The sequence below is a fragment of the Stenella coeruleoalba genome, assembly GCF_951394435.1.
Source record: "Stenella coeruleoalba genome assembly, chromosome: 6".
Taxonomy (NCBI): Eukaryota; Metazoa; Chordata; class Mammalia; order Artiodactyla; family Delphinidae; genus Stenella; species Stenella coeruleoalba.
In genome coordinates, this window is record NC_137151.1 from 70,604,110 (window position 1) to 70,625,832 (window position 21,723).

The following is a 21,723-nucleotide window of genomic DNA, read 5'->3' on the forward strand; positions in this document are numbered from 1 at the left end:
TCCAAAGTTGGTAAAATTATGACAAAGTTGATGCAGTAACATTCTGATGACAGTGTAAACTTGCTCAACTCTTTGGGGAGGCAAAAATTTGGCAACTGTAGAAACATTTATATCCTTTGACCTAGAATCTCAATAGAGATTGGTATCTACAGAAATAATTCAAAATAAAAGATCTATGCACAGAGATGCTTAATTCAATGTTAAAACAGGCAGAAACTGAAAGTTATTTTCCTGTTGGACCTTTAAAATCGAGGCAATTTTAGGAACTTCACTGGTGGCACAGTGGTTAAGAATCTGCCTGCCAATGCACGGGACACGGGTTCAAGCCCTGGTCTGAGAAGATCTCACATGCCGGGGAGCAACTAATTCCATGTGTCACAACTACTGAGCCCACGTGCCACAACTACTGAAGCCCGCGCACCTAGAGCCCGTGCTCCGCAACAAGTGAAGCCACCTCAATGAGAAGCCCGCACACCGCAAAGAAGAGTAGCGCCCGCTCTCTCCAGCAACTAGAGAAAGCCCGCGTGCAGCAAGGAAGACCCAACGCAGCCAAAAATAAATAAATAAACAAACAAATCAATAAAAAACAAACACCTATGTTCTAAATTACCACAATATTATAGTTTAAATAATTAAAAACTTAATGGCAGTAGCATCCTCTCAGAACAAGATTAAACATGTCTTAGGAAAGCAGCATACACAGCACTGTAAATTTGGAATATTCTTACAAACTATTTTACAAAGATTAGGATTCAATTATCAATGACCTTAAAGACCCATGAACTTTTTTGTTTCTTGATCTGAAGAAGGGCATCTCTATTTTTGAACACACTTTACGACGATGTTCCTGCAGTTTTGAAAAGTGTTTACAGTGGATTTTTCAAGTCACTGTAACAAATTTAAATTTAATTACAAAATATCATTGCTATTGCATTTGTCTTTCAGGGCACTTAACCGTACTGGGATGACTTTTTAACAAGCTTCTCACCTTCACAGTTTTGGTACAACAGACCAAGCATATAGGCTTTCCGATTATGCCTAGAAAAACTATTACTGGCAGTGGTTATAAATTTCTTCAGATAGGACAAAAAACGTGCTCAGAGGAACAGTTTTTGATCTGATTTCAAATATAGACATTAAATTTATTTACTGTTACTATCTCCAAAATTTTAAATTCCTAAGAAATTGTAACTTTCACATAATAATTTACAGATTAGTCAACAGGCCTAAGGTCCATCAGGAGTAACCCCTTTTACTCCATCATATTCACAATAGTTTTGCTCTTGGCCTGACCAGTTTTAAAACTCTTCATTAAACAAAGACAATTTTATACCACTTAAAGGCACAAAAATAGTCCCCATCTCTTCCGTCCTCTGCCTCCTTCTAGCGTCAGTTCAACCAGCGAACACAGAAAACACACTCTCGGCTCTGGTCCCCAAGATATCAATTAAAAAAAAAACACAGGTGATTTCCCTATAGAACGTTTGCAGTCCACCCAGGAAGGTTAAAAAAAAAAAAAAAGGGGGTAAAATACCAGAATCAATCTGCACCCGCACCTCAGCCCCGCCCCATCTGAAAAAGTGGGGGGTGGCGGGAGTGTGAAGGGGCAGAAAGGACAGAAAAGGCCGAGACTTCCAGCTCCCAGGTTCTGCATACCATTTGTTCCATCAGCTCCCACCGCAGCCAGAGACCCTGACCCCGTTTTCTGCCGCGCCTCCTGATCCTCCCCCTCGCCACCATCACATACAGTTCCCAACCACTGAGTGGGGAGACCAGAGCCGGCCCTCTTCCTGTTCAACCCAAGGACTGAAGGGGGCTCTCCTTGCACCCTCGGCAAATCCGACGTGTGCCCCAGGGATCTCCAAACTGACCAGACAAGGGGACGATATAGCAGGGGGAGGGGTCTAAGAGGAGCCGTTATTCCTTTTTCCTCCTCGTCAGGAAAGCGCGCGAGCGGGGAGGGGCCGGAACAACAAATGCCAGTTACCTAACGGTCCGGCCTGTTCGGCCGGGCTTCCGAAGCCGACGCCGCGCGGGCCGCTAAAGCTGCAGCACAGCCACAGCCGCCCCGAGGGCCAGGCACGGGCAGGAGCGCCCGAGGTGATGGGAAGCGGGGGGTGGGGACTATGGTGAGCGACGTCGCCATGTTAGTGCCTTCTTTCTCTGTATCCCTACAGTCTCCAGTCCTGCGGCCCTCTCCTCATCACTACTCACCTTTCCAGGTCACTAGTTCATGCTTCTTTCGGTCGCTGGGGAGACCCGAGCTCAGCGGTGTTTACAAACCACCCCTGGAGGAAAGGACTGAACCGCACTTTAAAGGCCACGGGCTCCCACAGGCTTCCGTCCTCTCTCGCGAGATCGGACTGACAACCCTTCTCTCCGCCCCCCTCCCGACATCCCTCCTTTCTTCTCGCGCCCCTCCTCTCCACGCACACGCCCCTTCTTGCCTTCCTTCTGACAGAGCGCCTCCGGATCAGGTGGTTCAGTCAGGCTTAAGGAAGGGGGCGGGAACCAAAGAATACTCGGGCGCTGGTTATTGGATACAGAACCCGAAGGGCGGGAAGCAGTTCTGGAGGGGGCGGGACCAGGGAGTTAGTAGAGTGGCGTCTCTGTACCCGGGAGCTGCGGAAGGCTGTGATTGGCAGCCGGCTGGAGGTGGGCGCGAGTGTAGGGCGCTGGAGCAGGTGGATGTTGAGGTCGCGTGAAGAGGTTGATGGTGTGCAGGGAGGAAAGGTGAACTCTGGGAAGGCTGCCGGTGGCGGGAGAGAAAGCAGGAGGAATCCTCTGAGCCCAGCTCCGGAAACCTGGTATTTCCGTTGCTGTCATTTCCCGGCCCTTGGTAGGGAGGAGGGTAAAGCGTAGGGAGGCGCGCACCGAAACCCACCTTCCGGCTGCACTGAAGCCTGAGAAGGAGAGCTTCGGTTTAGAAGCCGCGGAGTTTGCTGGATATTACCCCCTAAGCCCCCTACGCGCCTGAAACGGGGAAGCAAGATGTCAGTTCCGAAATAAATGAAATAAGCCTTTACCATGAATGGCGTTTGTTCGAATTTTACCAAGCTGTAGCTGGAACTGATTCCTCCGGCTCTCAGCGCCCAGTACAGTGTATGATGTTAGCATACAATTATGTTCTAAGTAACTTACTAAAAGGAAATACAGTGCCTTCCACTATATCTCCCTAACTTAAAATAGTGCAAGAGGAAAATCCTCCATATTATGGTGTATCCTATTTTATCAATTTTCCTTTACTTAGCAGTTATAGATAAAAAATATCAATTTTAGTAGAGAGAATTCCAAACCTTTAAAACATCAGCAACTCCGTATTAACACTTGAGAGGACCAAAGGACACCAAATTAATACGGCGTAGAAATAGCACTCTTTCCGTAATACTGTCCTACTGCTTAATAGGCCGATGCAATGCCTAGGAAATAACTGTCAAGCTTTGAAAGTAGCTGTTTAAAAAGAATGCGGGGCGGGGGAGCTAATCATTTGATTAACATAAAGGACAAAAAAGACCGTATTTATTGCTCTTCAGTTGACACAGATACATTCCTACAAACAAAGAGAAGTGCTGAAAATATTTCTTAATGTTGTTCTATGATTCTCTTTACAACTTAAATGTTTCGAATGTTAAAGGTAGGGATATTGATTGTTCAATAAATACACCCTAGCGCCCTTGAAAAGTATGATGGGGACCCTGCGAAAATTTGCATTAATTATTTTTTTAAAAAAGCAAGTTTTTTTCAGTGCCTTGTTTTCCACTTATTAAGTGATGATTTCTAGTCTATAGCAAAATTATGTATTAAGTTTACATATGAACATTAAATGCACTCAAACGTTATCTCCAAACTCAAATGAAACTGAAATTGTTGTTAGATTGTGGGGCATAGTATTTGAGAGTTAATGAACCTACAGTTCAATAATGGTATCTGCCATAAAAGTGACATTGTAATGGCACTGGACCTTTTAGCAGGTTTCTGGCCTCTATACATGTATGTGAGCCAACTCACCCCTCTTTTAAAACTAATTTCATTACTCAAGAGCCCTGAAAGAAGCCGAATTGACACTGTTTATGCCTCAAGTTAAAATGAAAGTACCATCTCTACATAACATTAGTAACATTGTAGTAGTGTTAGTGTAGTGTAGCACTGATTATTAAAACCTCAGCCGTTCAGATTACTGATGATGAACATGGTGATGGACAAAACGTGTGACTGACAGATCACAGATTGCTCGGTCTAGAATATATTCACTAAAATGTGCGCAAATGAGTTATAAATGTCATGGCATTTCAAAGTAGATAGGCCTTTTTTTTTTGCGGTACGCGGGCCTCTCACTGTTGTGGCCTCTCCCGTTGCAGAGCACAGGCTCCGGACGCGCAGGCTCAGCAGCCATGGCTCATGGGCCCAGCCGCTCCGCAGCATGTGGGATCTTCCCGGACCGGGGCACGAACCCGTGTCCCCTGCGTCAGCAGGCAGACTCAACCACTGCGCCACCAGGGAAGCCCTCTCTCTTCAAAATTTAAGCTCCTTTGAGAAAGAAGCTCTAAGTTACAAAACATATAAGAGGAGATAGAGTACTTAAATCATTTGGGAGAAAGAAGTACAGATTCTTGCCAAGAACCTGTGCCAATTTTTAGAGATTATAAACAGATTGATAGCTGAAAGGATATGACCTAGGGAGACAGGTTACCCTCAATTTACAAAATTGACATTTCTATTGATTTGTAAGTGAGATGTGTATTGCAGCCTGTTTTCTCACTGACAGATTAGACCAGTGGTTCTCAAACTTTTTGACTTTGGGACCCTACACCTGGTAACAACATCTTAACATAAATAACACTTTGGGGAAAAATAATTATATTTTCTAAAACAAAAACAGAAGAATGACATTGTTTTCATGTTTGCAAATCGTTATGTCATGGCTTAGTAGAAGATAGTTGCATTATTGTATCTGCTTCTGCATTTGATCTGCTGCAATATGTTTTGGTTGAAGTGTATGATGAAAATCTAGCCTCACAGAACTATGTAAATGGAAAAGGGAGGACCTCATGAACTCCCTGAAAGGCTCTTGGGGCCCTCAGAATTCTCAGACCACACTTTAAGAATCACTGGATTAGCAGTACATTGCAATAGGGAGGAGGAAACAAGTCTTCCAATGAACCAGTTGACAGCTTTTTGAAAGATAAGGAGTCTGAGTCATGACATGCCGGGAATCATAGTATTCTGGTAGTACTTCTTTGAGAAGCACTGTAAACTTTGAGTTTTATGTATATACAGATCACCTGGGTTCCTTGTTAAAATTCAGATTCTGATTCAAAAGATCTGATGCGAGGCTACAGAACCTATAGTTCTAACAAGCTCCCAGGTGATGCCAATGGTGCTGATCCATGGACATCACTTTGAGTAGCAATGCTCTAGTAAATTATGATATACACATCACCAGAAAACCTACAGGAGAATGCACAAGTAAGCTTGTGTGTGTGTGTGTGTGTGTGTGTGTGTGTGTGTGTGTGTGTGTGTGTGTGTGTGTGTGTGTGTGTGTGTGTGTGTGAGGGAAGTGTAGGATAGGGATAGGTGGAGGAAAGAGAGAAGTATAAATAAATGCATGCTATCTACCAATACTTTTTAAAAAACTATTTAAAAGATACTATCGTTTTTTATAAATCCTATACTATGACAAATTTTCACTACTACTTGTCAACCAGCAAAGCAAACTAAGGCATAATGTTGCTATGTTTGTTGAGGCAGAGGAGAATGGTATTAGATCTGAAAAAAAATAATTTTTTCCCCTAATAATGTAAAGGATTGGGCAAGTAATTGATGAACTATGTGTTAGAGTCTTAAGTCCATAGTATTAGCAGTAGAGCAACAGCATGAAATTATGCAATTTATATATGCTCAGCATGTAGAGAATTCAACAACTCATCTATAATTTCATGTGTAGAAATCATATTTTAAAAGGCTTTGTGAGGATAGTACTGCAATAATACAAACTTCTCCTTACTTAACATGCAAAACAAACCATATTGGCTAAAATTATCAAACACAATTTTGCGGTACGCGGGACTCTCACTGTTGTGGCCTCTCCCGCTGCAGAGCACAGGCTCCAGACGTGCAGGCTCAGCAGCCATGGCTCACAGGCCTAGCTGCTCCGCGACATGTGGAATCTTCCCGGACCGGGGCATGAACCCGTATCCCCTGCATCAGCAGGCAGACTCTCAACCAGTGGCGCCACCAGGGAAGCCTATCAAACAGACTTTAAAACTTGCAGTAGAAGCATGAGATAGTTTATTTGGTTATTAAATGTTATTTCCCATTTCTCTACAATCTCTCCTTAAACTTAACTTCAAGGACATTAATTTCTACCCAACTTTAGCCGCTTAACAACTTGACCACAAAATTTGGTCATTCCTTGGACCTACCTTACTTCTAAGATCTGAACTCTGAAATTTAAAAAAGTTGTCTAGTTTTTGGTGCTTACTGAAATGGATCTTCAACCTTATTGCAACCTCTGAGCCCTTGATCCCCCCTCTTTTAAAAAAATTTTGATAAAATACACACAAAATTTACCATCTTAACCATTTTAAGTGTACATTTCAGTCATATTATAATAAATATATTCATAATGTTGTACAACCATCACCACCATCCATCTCCATAACTCTTCTCATCTAGTAAACTAAAACTCTATACCCATTAAACTATAGCTGCCCGTCCCCCTCATTTCCCCCACCTCAGCCCCTAGCAACCACAATTCTATCTTTTGTCTCCATGATTTTGACTACTCTAAGTACCTCATATAAGTGAAAACATATGGTGTTTGTCTTTTTGTGACAGGCTTATTTCACTTAGCATAATGTCCTCAGGGTTCATCTGCAGTGTAGCATGTGTCAGAACTTCCTTCTTTTTAAGGCTGAAAAATATTCCACTGTATGTATATACCACATTTTGTTTATCCATTCATCCATCGATGACACTTGGGTTGCCATTTTAGCTATTGTGAACAACGTTGCTATGACTATGGGTGTACAAGTATCTCTTCAAGACCTTGCTTTCGATTCTTTTGAGTATATACCCAGAAGTGCAATTGCTGGGTCATATGGTAATTCTATTTCTAATTTTTTGAGGAACACCATACTGTTTTCTACAGCAGCCATACCATTTTACATTCCTACTTACTGTGCACAGGGGTTCCATTTTCTCCATATCAATGCCAACATTTGTTATTTTCCATTTTTCTTTGATAGTAGCTATTCTAGTGGGTGCTTGGTGGTATCTCATTGTAGTTTTGATTTGCATTTCCCTAATGATTAGTGATGTTGAGCATCTTTTCATGTGCTTGTTAGCCATTTGACTATCTTTTTTTTTGGAGAAATGTCTATTCAAGTCCTTTGGTCATTTTTCAATTGGGTTGTTTTTTTTGTTGTTGAGTTTCAGGAGTACTCTATATGTCTGGATATGAATCCCTTATCAGATATATGATTTACAAATATTTTCTCCCATTCTGTGGATTGCCTTTTTATTCCGTTGATGGTTTTCTTATTGCACAAATTTTTTAAAATTTTCATGATGTCCAATTTATCTAATTTTTCTTTTGTTGCCTGTGCCTTTGGTGTCATATTCAAGAAATCATTGCCAAATCCAATGTCCTGCAAACTTTGCCCTGTTTTCTTCCAAGAGTTTTATAATTTTAGGTCTTACATTTAAGTCTTTAATCCACTTTGAGTTAATTTTTGTATACAGTGTTAAATAAGGGTCCAGCTTTTTTCTTTTGCATGTGGATAGCCAGTTTTCCCAGTATCATTTGCTGAAGACTGTCCTTTCTCCATTGAATGGTCTTAGCGTTTTTGTCAAAAATTATTTTACAAAAAAATATTACTCAGCCATAAAAAAGCATGAAATATTGCCTTTTGTAGCAACATTGATAGACCTAGAGAATATTATACGTAGTGAAGTCAGACAGAGAAAGACAAATACTATATGATATCACCTATATGTGGAATCTAAAAAACAATACAAATGAATCTACATACAAAACAGAAACAGACTCACATAGAAAACAAACTTATGGTTACCAAAGGGGAGAGGGAGGGAAGAAGGGACAAATTAGGAGTATGGGATTAACAGATACAAATTACTGAACATAAAACAGATAAGCAACAAGGATTTACTATATAGCACATGGAATTATATTCAATACCTTGTAATAACCTATAATGGAATATAATCTGAAAAAAATAATTGAATCGCTTTGCCGTACACCTGAAACTAACACAATATTGTAAATCAACTATCCTATACCAAAAAAAAAAGAGTAAAAATATTATTTGGCCATATATGCAAGGGTTTATTTCTGGGCTCTCTATTCTATTCCATTGGTCTATTATGTCTATCTTTATGCCAGCACCACACAGCTTTGATTACTGTAGCTTTTGTAAGTTTTGAAATCAGAAAGTTCATACTTTTCTTTTTTTGACTTTCTCCACATCTTCCTTTAGTTCTTTGATCATCTTTAAGACAGTTGTTTAAAAGTCTTTGCCTAGCAGATCTGCCATCAGGTCTTTTTCAGGGGCAGATTCTGTTGATCTTTTTTTCCTTTTAACGAACCACACTTTCCTGTTTCTTTGAATATTTTGTGATATTTTTTGCTGAAAACTGGACATTTGAATCTAATAATGTGGGATCTCTGGAAATCAGATTCTCCTTCTTCCCCAAGATTTGCACTTTTTATTATTTTTATTTATTGTTGTAGGCTGTCTCTGTGCTAAGGATCAACCTGATGTGTAAACATAAGGTCTTCTCAGGTCTTTTCTGAGTCCTTGACTTCCCTTGGGCACAAGTGGTCACTGTCCTTACTCCTGCTCTGCACTTCTTTTATTCACATGTACTCCGTATCATATACCATACCTTTCCCCTTTTCAAGCCCACAAGTCTCTCTTCAGGAGTATGCTTCAATCTTGTATTAGAATTCTGTAACAAAACAACATACCAACTTCCCCCAAATCAACTTTTTCCTTGTCATCCCTAAGATAATCATACTAAAAATCAAAGCATGGGCTTTGCAATCAAAGATGACCTGAATTTGGATCCTGACTTTGCCACTTAATGGCTATGTAATTTGGGGAACTGTTTAACTCCTCTCAGCCTTTTTACTCTACATCTTGGAAACCAATCCCAATTTTGCATGGTTGTCATGAAAGTTAAATGACATAGTATACAAAGTCACTAGGATAGGGAATGGCACTTATCTGATGCACATACCCTCTCCTCCTCCAACTGGTTCCCATCAAATCCTACTGATACAACTTTTGTAGACTCTTTTAAAAAAAAGTACTCATTGCCGCCATCCTAGACTGGACCCTCGTTGCCTCTCAGCAAAGCTACTATAGCAACCACTGACCATTACTGCCTCCGGTCTATCCTACACTGTTCTTGTATTAAACTTCCTTGGCTCTGGACCTTCAATGGCTGGCTGTGGTCAAATGAATAAAACCCACACTTTTACATCTGACAAATTACATAATTTGGCCCCTGTTTACCTCTGCAGCCTTATCTTACACTATTTCCCTTCCATACCCAGGCAGCTCCTTGTTTCTCCCGAACCTTACCACATGCTTTCACTAGCTAAGATACCCTCTTATTCTGGCCTTTCTTCATTCCACCAGTTCAAGGTTTGTATTAATTTGTAGAAAAATAACTCTTCTTCATGTGATTCCATTGCTAGAAAACTCTTTCTACTCCCCTGAACATCTTAGTACTTCCTGCCACTCTTCTGGAACTCACCATTCTACTTTGAGTTTTAGTTATTTCCATACATGTCTAGTGTTTGGGGCTAGATGACAAGTTTTTCTTTAGTTCAAACATACACTTCATACTCAAATCTGTATTTTGGGTTAATCCCAAAGGCATTAAAAATACCACATTCCTGCAATGAAGAAAGGTAACAACATGTTACCAAATAAGAAGTATGCCTGGAAATCTGAAATACCTTTAGGTATTCTAAATAAATAGATGAATTAGCACTCTACCACTCTTGGGTGCTCTTGTCTCTTGGAGTTTTTAAACAGACCAAACTTATCAACATGGAAAACTCATTTGGTCTTCAATGCAAAAATATCTTTATTGGCCTCTGTTCAGAAACTAAGAAGTTAGTGAAAAGCATACACCATTAATATTTGCTTATAAGGCTGGTAGTACTTGCTGCAAAAATGGCATACAATAAACATTTCTGCTGTCAAATAGATGTATTCTAGTGATGTACTTTCAACGTCAGAAACTTGTTACTCCAAGTAAGGTAAGATCGCCTGTGGTTATACTTCTAAGTTATACTGATTTTCTAAAGAATTCTTTTTTCCTCAGTAACTTGGAAGCCAGGCAGCCACAGCACAATTTCCTTTTCATTCTCAGGGGATATCCTCAGCTAAGGGCATGTCTTATAAGAAACCTGTTCCAGAATCAATGTTTCAGGCCTCTTTAAACACCAAACCAGCAGTAAGAGCAGGTTTTTTGTTTGTTTGGCCTAAAATGAACTTGTAACAGAGGACTGGTTAATCTAAGTATTTCCCTAGGACTTAAAAAATGTCATATGATTTTACACTATGGACTTTGTGTTAATTGTGCAGTACTTCTTTGTAAATTGTAGTAAGATATGTATTTTCTTTTAACCATTTTAAAGTGTACAATTCAGTACATTCACAATGTTGTACAACCATCACCAGAATACGGGTTACCCCAAAAGGACCTCCCACACCTATTAAGCAGTTACTTCCCAATCTCTACTCCCACTAGCCTTTAGTAACCACTAATCTACTGTCTCTATGGACCTTTTTTTTTTTTTTTGGTGGCACTGTGCAGCTTGTGGGATTTTCGTTTCCCAACCAGGGATTGAACCTGGGTCCTCGGTGGTGAGAGCGCAGAGTCCTAACCACTGGACCACCAAGGAATTCCCCTGTCTCTACAGATTTGTGTATTCTGAATATTTCATGTAAATATTCAGCCTTTTGTGCTTGGCTTCTTTCACTTAGCCAAGTGAAAGCACTTTCACTTTCATGTTTTCAAGGTTCACTCATGTTGTAACGCTCATCAGTACGTCATTCTTTTCTATGGCTGAATAATATTCCATTATATGGATATACCACATTTTATCATCAGTTTATCCAAACATCAGTTTGGTTGTCTCTACCTTTTGGCTATTGTGAATAGTGCTGCTATGAACATCTGTATATAGTTTTTGTTGAATGCCTGTAATTCTTTTGTGTATATACCAAGCTGCGGAATTGCTAGGTCATATAATACATGTAATACTTCTTTACATTGCTAAATTCAAATACTGAGTAGTACTTTTAAGAAAAAGGTGAAGGTTCCAGGAAATTATGTAACATAGACTAGGTGATTAACCAACCAGAAAGTGGTAGTAGCTCTAGCTCTTTAGTGTTTCTGACACTTTATAGAGAGTGGGAAGGATACAGATAAGTTAGTGATCCTCAAATAATGTGCTCAAAAATTACCTGAGAAACCTTTTTAAAAATGCAGATGGCTGAGTTTCAAGGCCAAAGACTCTAATTCAGTAGGTCTGGAGCGTAGGGATTTGTACTTTAGACATCCTAGGTGATTCTGATGGAGATGGGTCTTCCCACTGCACTTTGACAAACCCTTGTAGCTGACGGCTCTTAACTGAAATCAAATTAGGCAGAAGGGATTAAAGGAATAAAATGAAGCTTTCCAACTGTCAGCCTAACCTTTTATAGAAACCCTGAAACTGTGATGACAAATAATGTAATGGTACAATATATTTGCTAGGGGGAAAGCTCAGTCTTTCTATAGTAGCACCCCTTTCTTCATTTTAATAGGCAAAATTTGACCAATAAGCAACATGTAGTATTAGAAACAGAATACTATTGAACCAATTGTCATTCCCAAGGCTATTATAAACATTTGTTGGTATCAAAGATGAGCAATGCTTTAGCAACTTTTGGCTTTAAATTTAAATTCAGTTTACTTTTTGATATTTGGTTTTTAATAAGAGCCTTGTTTAAGCAAGAAACTAGCTGCTAGTTAGATTGAGTTTCTTCTTAGAAGACAGATAAGATTCACTATAGACACACAACTGCTTAACGTGAGACCTACTGAAAAGTAAAAATCACCTCCCTAATCCCAACACCCATTTAATAAGGCTTCAATTCCTAAAAACCCGACATGATTTATTTTTAGATCCAGCTGTGTTAAGACCAGCCAGGTTAGTCCTGGAAGGTGATCCTGCTTCCAAGTATTGTAATTCACGTTATTAGCCCTTAAAAACACAAAACCATCTTGAGTAATTAATATCTTGATTTAATTAATCATATTTCATAGAAGCTCAAAGCACTCAAACATTTCCCCTTTACACGAATAAACAAAAGCCCTATAATTTACAATGTTCAGAACACTATATAAAAGAATTCCCATAAAAATTACATTAGGATCTTTTCCATCACCAGGGCAACTGCAGTAGTTTCCTCTGACTTGTACAGCCTCTGCCTGAATACATGTTCTTCTTTGTGATGATCTAAATTTAAATTAGGTAAGTACAAATCACAGCAAAAATTAAAGTTTTCATCTTTAATGACTTTGGAAATAACGTACATTTTCATGACACCAATGCTACAGTTTTTGGAGTCACAGTAAGATACACAGAATTACATCTGTAATTAACATGAATGCCAACATTTCCAGCAGTAATTTCTGTTACATGGCAAACAAAATCAAGAAAGCAACCATCAAACAAAAGAGACCCATAGCTTCAGACAAGGCAAATCCCAGGATAGCATATGAGAACAGCTGCTGTTTCAGCGAAGGGTTTCTAAAAGAGACAACACATATCATTGTTACTTTGAAATATTATTTGAATTTTAACATGGTTGGTAAATGTTAAAAAACCAGATTACTAGCATGAGGATCTTTGTAAATTGGAAAGTACTGGAACAGTGTTTTGCCTAGTTCTCTTTTGGTTCTGCCTTTGACATTCCTTTCTCCTCATTCCTAATCATATGGGGAAAGGGAGGCACTGTCTCTCTATATCAATATAAGTGGTTAGTCTTCATCCATTTTGAGGGATTCTGACATTCTTCTTATTCCCATGAAAGTATGTTCTATACTTTTTAAGATTTGTTAGTTTAAAAATAAGGTCTTAAGTAATAAAACGGAAGCTGATATTTTTAAAGCATGAGCTCTCTTAATTATATTCCCACTACAACTTAAAAATTAAAGAGTGCAGACTCTGAAGTCAAAGTGAGTTATAATTTATTTTCTGACACTGGCTTTGACTTTGGGCAAGCCGTATAACCTCTGTGTCTCTAGTCCTTCACAGGTAAACCAGTGTTTCTCCAAGGCGTGTTGGGAGCAGTGAGATAACTGCATGCAAAGACCTCAAAGTATAATGCAAGACACAGACAGGCACTTAATACAAAGTAGCTATGATGATTTCACTAGTTTCCTAAGTTTCCAATTATTTCAAGCATGTTTTTAAACTAGTTTATTCGGCAACAGGAATTACCTGGCATAACCAATGATGAGGCTGCCGAAGACTGTGCCAATACCAGCACCAGAACCAGCCACTCCTACTGTTGCAGCACCTGCACCTATAAATTTGGCCGCAGTATCAATGTCTCTGCTGACTGCACTGGTCTGGAACTCCCTTTGGATTAACTGAGACACACCATTCTGGGCCCCATTAAATACCGTAGAGCTCTAGAGAACAGGAAATAAAGGCAAAGGTCAAATCAGCAATCACAGTTATCTATTTTAATTACCGTACTGTCAAAATGATAACCACTTCTCTATTTTTGTAGCTGAGTTTGAATAGGTGGTGTGGCACAACAGAAAAATCTGGGGCTTAGAATAATTCCCATCTTGCAGAATAGGAACAGCAATATCACACTGCATAAAGTTTTTGAAAATTAAGAAACGGTGTACGTGCATATGCTTTTAATTTTGAATTAATTAATTTATTTTTGGCTGCATTGGGTCTTCATTGCTGCACATGGGCTTTCTCTAGTTGTGGCGAGCAGGGGCTACCCTTCGTTGCAGTGAGCAGGCTTCTCATTGCAGTGGCTTCTCTTGTTGCAGAGCACGGGCTCTAGGTGTGCAGGCTTCAGTAGTTGTGGCATGTGGGCTCAGTAGTTATGGCTCACAGGCTCTAGAGCACAGGCTCAGTAGTTGTGGTGTACGGGCTAAGTTGCTCCACGGCATGTGGGATCTTCCTGGACCACGGCTCGAACCCATATCCCCTGCATTGGCAGGCAGATTCTTAACCACTGCGCCACCAGGGAAGCCCTGCATATGCTTTTTAATAGAGTAGGCTGTTCAGTAACTGTTGCTATCATAATCTTAAATACAGGCAACTCAAAACCATATACTTAAGTATATATACTGACTATATTTCTTAGCCAATTCAGGTGGATAAGTTTTGGATACAGATGTTCCTTTCATTGGCTCATTCTCTGCAAATTTTTTGGATGAAAGGGTGGAAAGGACCCTCTCAGACCACTCATTAATGAGGTTTTTCCCCTTCACTTTAATCGAAACCATAAGGCTTATTTGGTAGTGTTACTTAATTTCTATTATTACTACATTTACCTCTCCAGTCCTAGCCTCTGGTCGAGATAACACTGATGCAGAAATTGGTCTGTATGCAACTCTGGATCCAGCTCGGATCTGTTAATGAAAAAAGATTCCATGTATTAAGTAAAAATACAGATAAAACTTCAATGACCCTTCTTAAACCATGAATTCTAAAAAGGCAAACTGCAAAAATGAGTAAGAAAAATTATGACTTTCCTCTATTGATTCTTATCTTGTCTGTTTGGTCATTTTTCAAGGCACAAAGCAATTTTAATAAAATTGTTAATACAATTTTAAAGCTTGCTTCATAATGTATTTGTGATATCCTGAACAAAACTTCTAAGAACAATTAGTTAAAAAGAATAAGTATTGCTTTTAAAATTTCAATTATTGTAGCGCCACAATTCAGATCAGAAAACCAGCAATAAACACCCCACATTCTTTGGTTAAGTTTAAGTGGATCAACAAGTAGGTACAACAGCACTATAAACAGCGTGTCATTTTAAATAGCCCATTAGTTAACATGAGCTCCCGCTATTTCTAGGATATTCCTATATGTCCATTAATCATAGAATTAAAAAGCAGCTTAAGCAATTCCACATCAGTGGAAGAACAATCGTTGAAATACTCTGACCATAAGGACACGTTCCAGTCCACCTTCTCCGCCCTTGAGTGTCCACTAAATTAAGGTCACAGAAAACCCCTTCAGAACCAAGACCTGATTCTCTAAGACAAACCCCCGAGATCTTCACGTCATCAAAAGTGTCCAAAATGGTTTTGGAAATAACATCCCAGAAGCAGGAGGAGAGATTTTCGGGTCCTGCACCAGCCGCCTCCGCCCACACAGGGTGAGGAAAGTCCCTCCCTCTGCAGCAGCGAGACTGACCTACAGATCAGCAAGTGAGAGTGCAGCCGCAACGCTAGGCCTCAGGGGCCCCCTCCACCCTCCACTGCACCCCAACCCTCGCGAGGCCGCGATCCAACAGGGTGTCGGAGGAGGTGGGGTGGGGGGCCGCTCCGGAACGAGGGGCAAGGAGGGTTTGACCTACACCGAGCTGGGCCTGACAGCTAGGCCTCGGCGGCTCTCCACCCCGCGAGTGGAGGGGAGGAGCGGAATGAGAAGCCCCAGGAAGAGGAGGAAAGGGAGAAAAGGACACAGAGGTTATGGGGCTAGGGAGAGCTGTCCCGAGAGGGCGGTGTGTCCTGCCCCGAGGTGACCCGTTCAACAACGTGGACGCCCGGGCCAAGTGGTCGGGGCCTCGAGCCCCCGGCCCAGCCTGGGCTACGCACCAGAGCTGGGGTGCAGGCGAGCTTGGCGCAGGCGAACATCTTGCACTCTTCGGGGCGGCGCGGCTGGAGGACTTGGGTGACAAGCGGCTAGGGCTCCTCTCCCGCTTCCTCTCTGCGGAGGCAAAGAGGCTTAAGGTCAAGTGCCCTCCGAGGGCCCGTCCTTCCACCCAGGTCCCGCGGGCTCCCGTGCACGCGGTCAGCTCGGGTCCCGTGCCAAGCGAGGCGACAGCAGAATGAATGGGTCCCTCCTGGGCGCGGCTCCACCTCGGCCAGGTCCGGCTCCCGCACCCTCCGCTTACCTTCCCAGGAGGTGGCAGCGGCCGAGTCAGCAGAGGTCGAAGGAATGGGGCTGGGTGCGCAGGCGCGGTCCGGCTCTTATCCGCGCCGCGGCACCCGGATGCAGAAGGCGGGGAATCGGGTACAGCTGGGAAGACGCTCAAGGTCACTGTGTAACAACTTTATTGGTAACCAGTCGGGAAAGGCAGCGACAACCGCCCGGAGACGGACTGAGGAGCAGAGGGTGGCGGAGAGACAAAAAGAAGAAATAAAGACCAGCCCAGGCAGAGAGAACCGAACAAGTTGTTTCGCCTTTGATCTAGGCTGGTCGGAGGATAGTGGGACTTTGTCTTTCAGTTGATGAGATTTGGCCTTTTATCAGTTTCTAGGTCCCTTTCATAGAGGAGCTCCCTTCCTGGTCATTCTCCTCTGTGAAATGGGACTCAGTGTGGGGAAACGGTTCATTCTCTGCTTGGCAGAAGCAATTAGGGTTCCCAGCAAAGTGAAAATACATTTCTTTAAAGGAATCTGGAAAAGGTTCCAGAGTCTGGAATAATCTTTTGGGTGAAAGTGGGCCTGACCTACTGGGACAAAGGAATAAGCAAATGAATAGATCTAAGAGCTTAGTGACTTGGGCACAAAATTGCCTCTTGGTAAAGTGAGGCAGGTCGGTTTTTCAATCCCAGACCCATGGTTGGGAGAATTAAGGGATTGTAAATGTTTTTTCATGTAGGGCCAGGGACTAAAGAAAGTCTGAGTTTTTTCAAAACTGACCCAACTTTAACACTTGTTTTTGGTAACTTTGGACTTCAGATGAATACAGAAATGTCTCAGAAAAATGGCTCTTTCTGGACTTCTGTTAAGTCCTTGAATTCTGTAAATCTGACTTAATAGTTCTAACAAGTGGCTATCAGAGGTGATACAAGTCAACATAAAAGAATAAATATCTAGTGTGCCCGGATGATGGGATGGCTGGGGACTGAAATCCTACCCACTTGGTCTAGAGCCCTGGTACAACATGGACCCAGAGGATCACTTCTTCTTCTAGTTGGCACAAAGGTGCAGTATCATCTAGCAGTAATCCTGGGGAGAAGCCCTCAGAACTAAAATTTGAAGAGTGAATAAGACTTTGTCACTGATCTAACTTCACAGACAAATGCTTCAAAATCACACACGAGCTAATCATTTTAGTTTCAATCTCTTTTTTAAAAATAATTAATTTTTATTTTTGGCTGTGTCAGGTCTTAGTTGCAGCACGCGGGATCTTCGTTGCAGCACGCAGGCTTCTCTCCAGTTGCAGCGCGCTGGCTCTCTAGTTGAGGCATGTGGGCTTAGTTGCCCTGTGGCATGTGGGATCTTCCCGGACCAGGGATTAAACCCATATCCCCTGCATTGGAAGGCGGATTCTTAACCACTGGACCACCAGGGAAGTCCCCAGTTTCAATCTTTAGCCCATAAAATAGAGATAATGCATACGTGCAGTTCAAAGAGAAATTATTAGTATATTTTCTCAAGTACTCAGTTCTTGCCTTAAGTATGTGGTAAGATGTCCTGTGATGCTTAAAGTAGAATAAACAATAATGCTCTGTATTAGTCAGAGTTCTCCAGAGAAACAGAACCAGCTGGAAGAAAAACTGACCTCCCTCAGTAGGATCCTACAGGTTCTGCTTCTGTGGAGAACCCTGAGTAGTACAGAGCACTATTGTTTATAGAGAGAGAGAGAGACAGACAGACTGACACGATAACCATGAGGAATGGGCTTATGTGGTTATAGAAGCTGAGAAGTCCCATGAGCTGATGTTCCAAGCTGGAGACTCAGGAAAGCTGGTGGTATAATTCAATTGGAATCTGAAGGCCTGAGAACCAAGGAGGCCAATGATATAAATCCCAGTCTGAGAAGATAAGATGGAATGTCCCATACCAAAGCCAGACAAAGATGTCACAAAAAAAGAAAACTTACAGGCCAATATCACTGATGAACATAGACGCAAAAATCCTCAACAAAATACTAGCAAACAGAATCCAAGAGCACCTTAAAAGGATCATACACCATGATCAAGTGGGGTTTATCCCAGGAATGCAAGGATTCTTCAATATATGCAAGTCAATCAATGTGATACACCATATTAACAAATTGAAGAATAAAAACCATATGATCATCTCAATAGATGCAGAAATAGCTTTCGACAAAATTCAACACCAATTTATGATAAAAACTCTCCAGAAAGTGGGCATAGAGGGAACCTACCTCAACATAATAAAGGCAATATACGACAAACCCACAGCAAACATCATCCTCAATGGTGAAAAACTGAAAGCATTTCCTCTAAGATCAGGAACAAGACAAGGATGTCCACTCTCACCACTATTATTCAACATAGTTTTGGAAGTCCTAGCCACAGCAATCAGAGAAGAAAAAGAAATAAAAGGAATACAAATTGGAAAAGAAGAAGTAAAGCTGTCACTGTTTGCAGATGACATGATACTATACGTAGAGAATCCTAAAGTTGCTACCAGAAAACTACTAGAGCTAGTCAATGAATTTGGTAAAGTAGCAGGATACAAAATTAATGCACAGAAATCTCTTGCATTCCTATACACTAATGATGAAAAATCTGAAAGAGAAATTAAGGAAACATTCCCATTTACCACTGCAACAAAAAGAATAAAATATCTAGGAATAAACCTAGATAAGGAGACAAAAGGACCTATATGCAGAAAACTGTAAGACACTGATGAAAGAAATTAAAGACGACACAAACAGATGGAGAGATACACCATGTTCTTGGATTGGAAGAATCAACATTGTGAAAATGACTATACTACCCAAAGCAATCTACAGATTCAATGCAATCCCTATCAAACTACCAATGGCATTTTTCACAGAACTAGAACAAAAAATTTCACAATTTGTATGGAAACACAAAAGACCATGAATAGCCAAAGCAATCTTGAGAAAGAAAAACAAAGCTGGAGGAATCAGGCTCCCAGACTTCAGACTATATTACAAAGCTACAGTAATCAAGACAGTATGGTACTGGCACAAAAACAGAAATATAGATCAATGGCACAGGATAGAAAGCCTAGAGATAAACCATAGGAACTATAGGAATAGCTACTACCTTTGGCTGAGTAAGAGTGAATAGTAACGAAAAACTTAGAAATTTAGAGGAGAGGACATGGCTGTCACAGGAACTTGAAGTTCACTTGTGGTGAAGAAACTTGCTGAAGGCACGGGCCACAAGTGAACCATGAGGATTGCCGAGGTGAACACAACCAGGCCTCTGCTGCAAGCCAACCCACCTGAAGAAGAAAGGAAAGTCCTTCCTCCTCTTCTGGCCTCACAGTGTCTTTCCAGTGCCCTCTATTGGCCAAGCCTAACATTTTGCCAGTTGTCATAGCAGAAATGCCTATTGGGTCCAGTTGTAGAACAGAAACAAGGCATAGAAAGATGGATTTCTAGTGGAGAAGTCATAAATTACTAACTAGCACAGATGGTAAGATTCTCAAGGGCAGGTATTAGGTCTAATTTGTATTTATGTCTTCCACAGCACCTAATGTAGAGTATTAAACATAGTAGTCACTCAGTAAAGTTTGCTCAGTAATAAATAGGGTACTTAGTATATTCGAAGTAATTTGCAGAAACTTTATTATTCTTCTCTTTTAACTAAAATTTTAGGCTGTTGGGAAAAATTGGAATGACCTCTAGAATTTCTTTTTCTTGCTCATACTGCAAAATTCAAACTTAGAGAACTTGAGGAACATATTTTTGCTTTGTGGCATGAATTTGTTCAAACAAACATTTTTTCTGTGCCTAAGAAGGATTCTGTGTGTATATTCTCATGTGCCTAAAGAATTCATTAAAAAACAAAACAGTAAAGCCCTTTATTGACCTGTTCTATGATACAATAGAATATTGGCAGGAATGGGACATCAGCTGAAGCATAATAGGCCCTGGGCTGGGTTGTGAGGTAGGCAAGGTCTGTCTGTGGTCAAACTTTCACTTCTTTTCTCAATGCCTTTGGTCCATCCTTCGGCAACTTACTCTCTCTGCCGGCACCTCGTACCTTCTTGGTGTCTCCTGGCTATGTTAGGCTCTCCATGGTGGCACCTACTGAAGCCATCTCTTTCCAGGCAGTGTCCAGCTTCTGAACTCTTATCCATGTAAAATCTAACTTATTGCTTGCTTCAGCAGTGCATATACGAAAATTATAATGATACAGAGAAGACTAACATGGCACCTCTGCATGGATGACACTCAAATTTATCACGTATTCCATGTTTTAATAATTTGCTACCATTTCCCTCACAGGTAGGGAGGGATGTGAATGCATCTAAGAAAGGGAGAGAATTACAAATGCATTTCCTGTGTTTAAAAAATAGAAGGTTTATCGATGGTTACCTATGGTGGAAGGAATAGATTAGAGAGAACAAGAATAGAAGCTAAACCTCTTTGAATACGCTTTGCTTTCTGGATTTGAATTTGGAACCATGCAAACCATTTATAGAAGTAAAAAAAATTTAAATCCCTACAAATTGAAAGTAAATGAAACAACTGAATTTAACTGTATCTAGTCGGTAACATAACCACACATTTACTTTTGGTAAGTAAAAAGAGCCTACAAATGGATAAAAAGACAAGCAACTCCTAGATCGTCTGCTTTATGCACGCCAGCCTCTTTGTTATTCCTGCAACCTGCCAACCATATCCCCTGACAGAACTGCACTTTTCATTCCTTTAGTTTGGAACACCTTATGTTTATGGTTTAACCTCCACTTCATTCAAGTCTTTGCTCAAGTCACTTCTTAAGAGAGACCTTCCTGGATCCCTTACCTAACCTTATATTTCTCCATAGCAGTTATTGCTACCTGGCATTATTTACTGCTTGTTTGTTTGTAGCTCACATTAGACTCTAAGTCTATGAGGACAGGGACTTCGTTTCGTTTATTGCTGTATCCACATAGCCTAGAACTTGCTTGGCCCACTAATAGGTACTCAGTACATTTTTGAGCAATGAGGTTGGAAGGAACTATTAAATTTTCTTCACATACCTCTGTATTATTTGATATGTTACCATAAGCATTACTTTAAAATGTAAAAAACCAATATGTTAGGAAAGTTTTAATACTTCATAATAATTGATAAATGTATTATATTATCCCTTCTATGGCACTTGTATTAATGAAACCAAAGGGAAGCATTATTAAATGTTGAATTTCAGTTTTTGGTGATGGGCTTTGGTGTACTTTTATATTCAAACTCTAACCTCTCCATGGTAAGGCTATTCCTGTTTTAAAGCGTCACGTGGGTGTGGGTGTGGGTGTGTATACCTTCTTATCTATATGTTGGCTGGAGTTTCCTGTATGTGATAGGAAAGTATATTGTCAGTTTCAGCTGTGTGTGTGTGTGTGTGTGTGTGTGTGTGTGTGTGTATAATTTTTTTTTTTCTGGCTGTGCTGCGCGGCATGTGGGATCTTAGTTACCTGATCAGGGATTGAACCCGGGCCCACAGCAGTGGAAGCACTGAGTCCTACCCATTGGACCACCAGGGAATTCCC

The 21,723-nt window shown here is 40.8% G+C and overlaps 2 protein-coding genes across 6 annotated transcripts in view; both read right to left on the reverse strand.

Moving 5' to 3' along the window:
* Nucleotides 1–2,454, reverse strand: part of ATF2 (activating transcription factor 2) — an 87,950-nt gene extending 85,496 nt beyond the window's left edge. For 3 of the 4 annotated variants that reach the window (XM_079923660.1, XM_079923657.1, XM_079923659.1), the window contains exon 1: nt 2,215–2,454. The gene's annotated coding sequence lies outside the window, so the exon portion shown is untranslated. Of the gene's footprint in view, nt 1–1,987; nt 2,178–2,214 lie in introns of those variants that run through there. The other variant, XM_079923658.1, reaches the window with a different exon arrangement.
* Nucleotides 2,455–12,582: 10,128 nt separating this feature from the next.
* ATP5MC3 (ATP synthase membrane subunit c locus 3) overlaps nt 12,583–21,723 on the reverse strand; it is a 58,907-nt gene continuing 49,766 nt past the window's right edge. For both annotated transcript variants that reach the window (XM_079924605.1, XM_079924604.1), the window contains exons 4-8: nt 16,188–16,394; nt 15,889–16,000; nt 14,614–14,691; nt 13,532–13,725; nt 12,583–12,838 (exon numbers count right to left, since the gene is read on the reverse strand). In XM_079924605.1, coding sequence (XP_079780731.1) covers nt 12,724–12,838; nt 13,532–13,725; nt 14,614–14,691; nt 15,889–15,927 — 426 coding nt within the window. In that variant the 5' untranslated portion in view covers nt 15,928–16,000; nt 16,188–16,394 and the 3' untranslated portion in view covers nt 12,583–12,723. The remainder of the gene's footprint in view (nt 12,839–13,531; nt 13,726–14,613; nt 14,692–15,888; nt 16,001–16,187; nt 16,395–21,723) is intronic.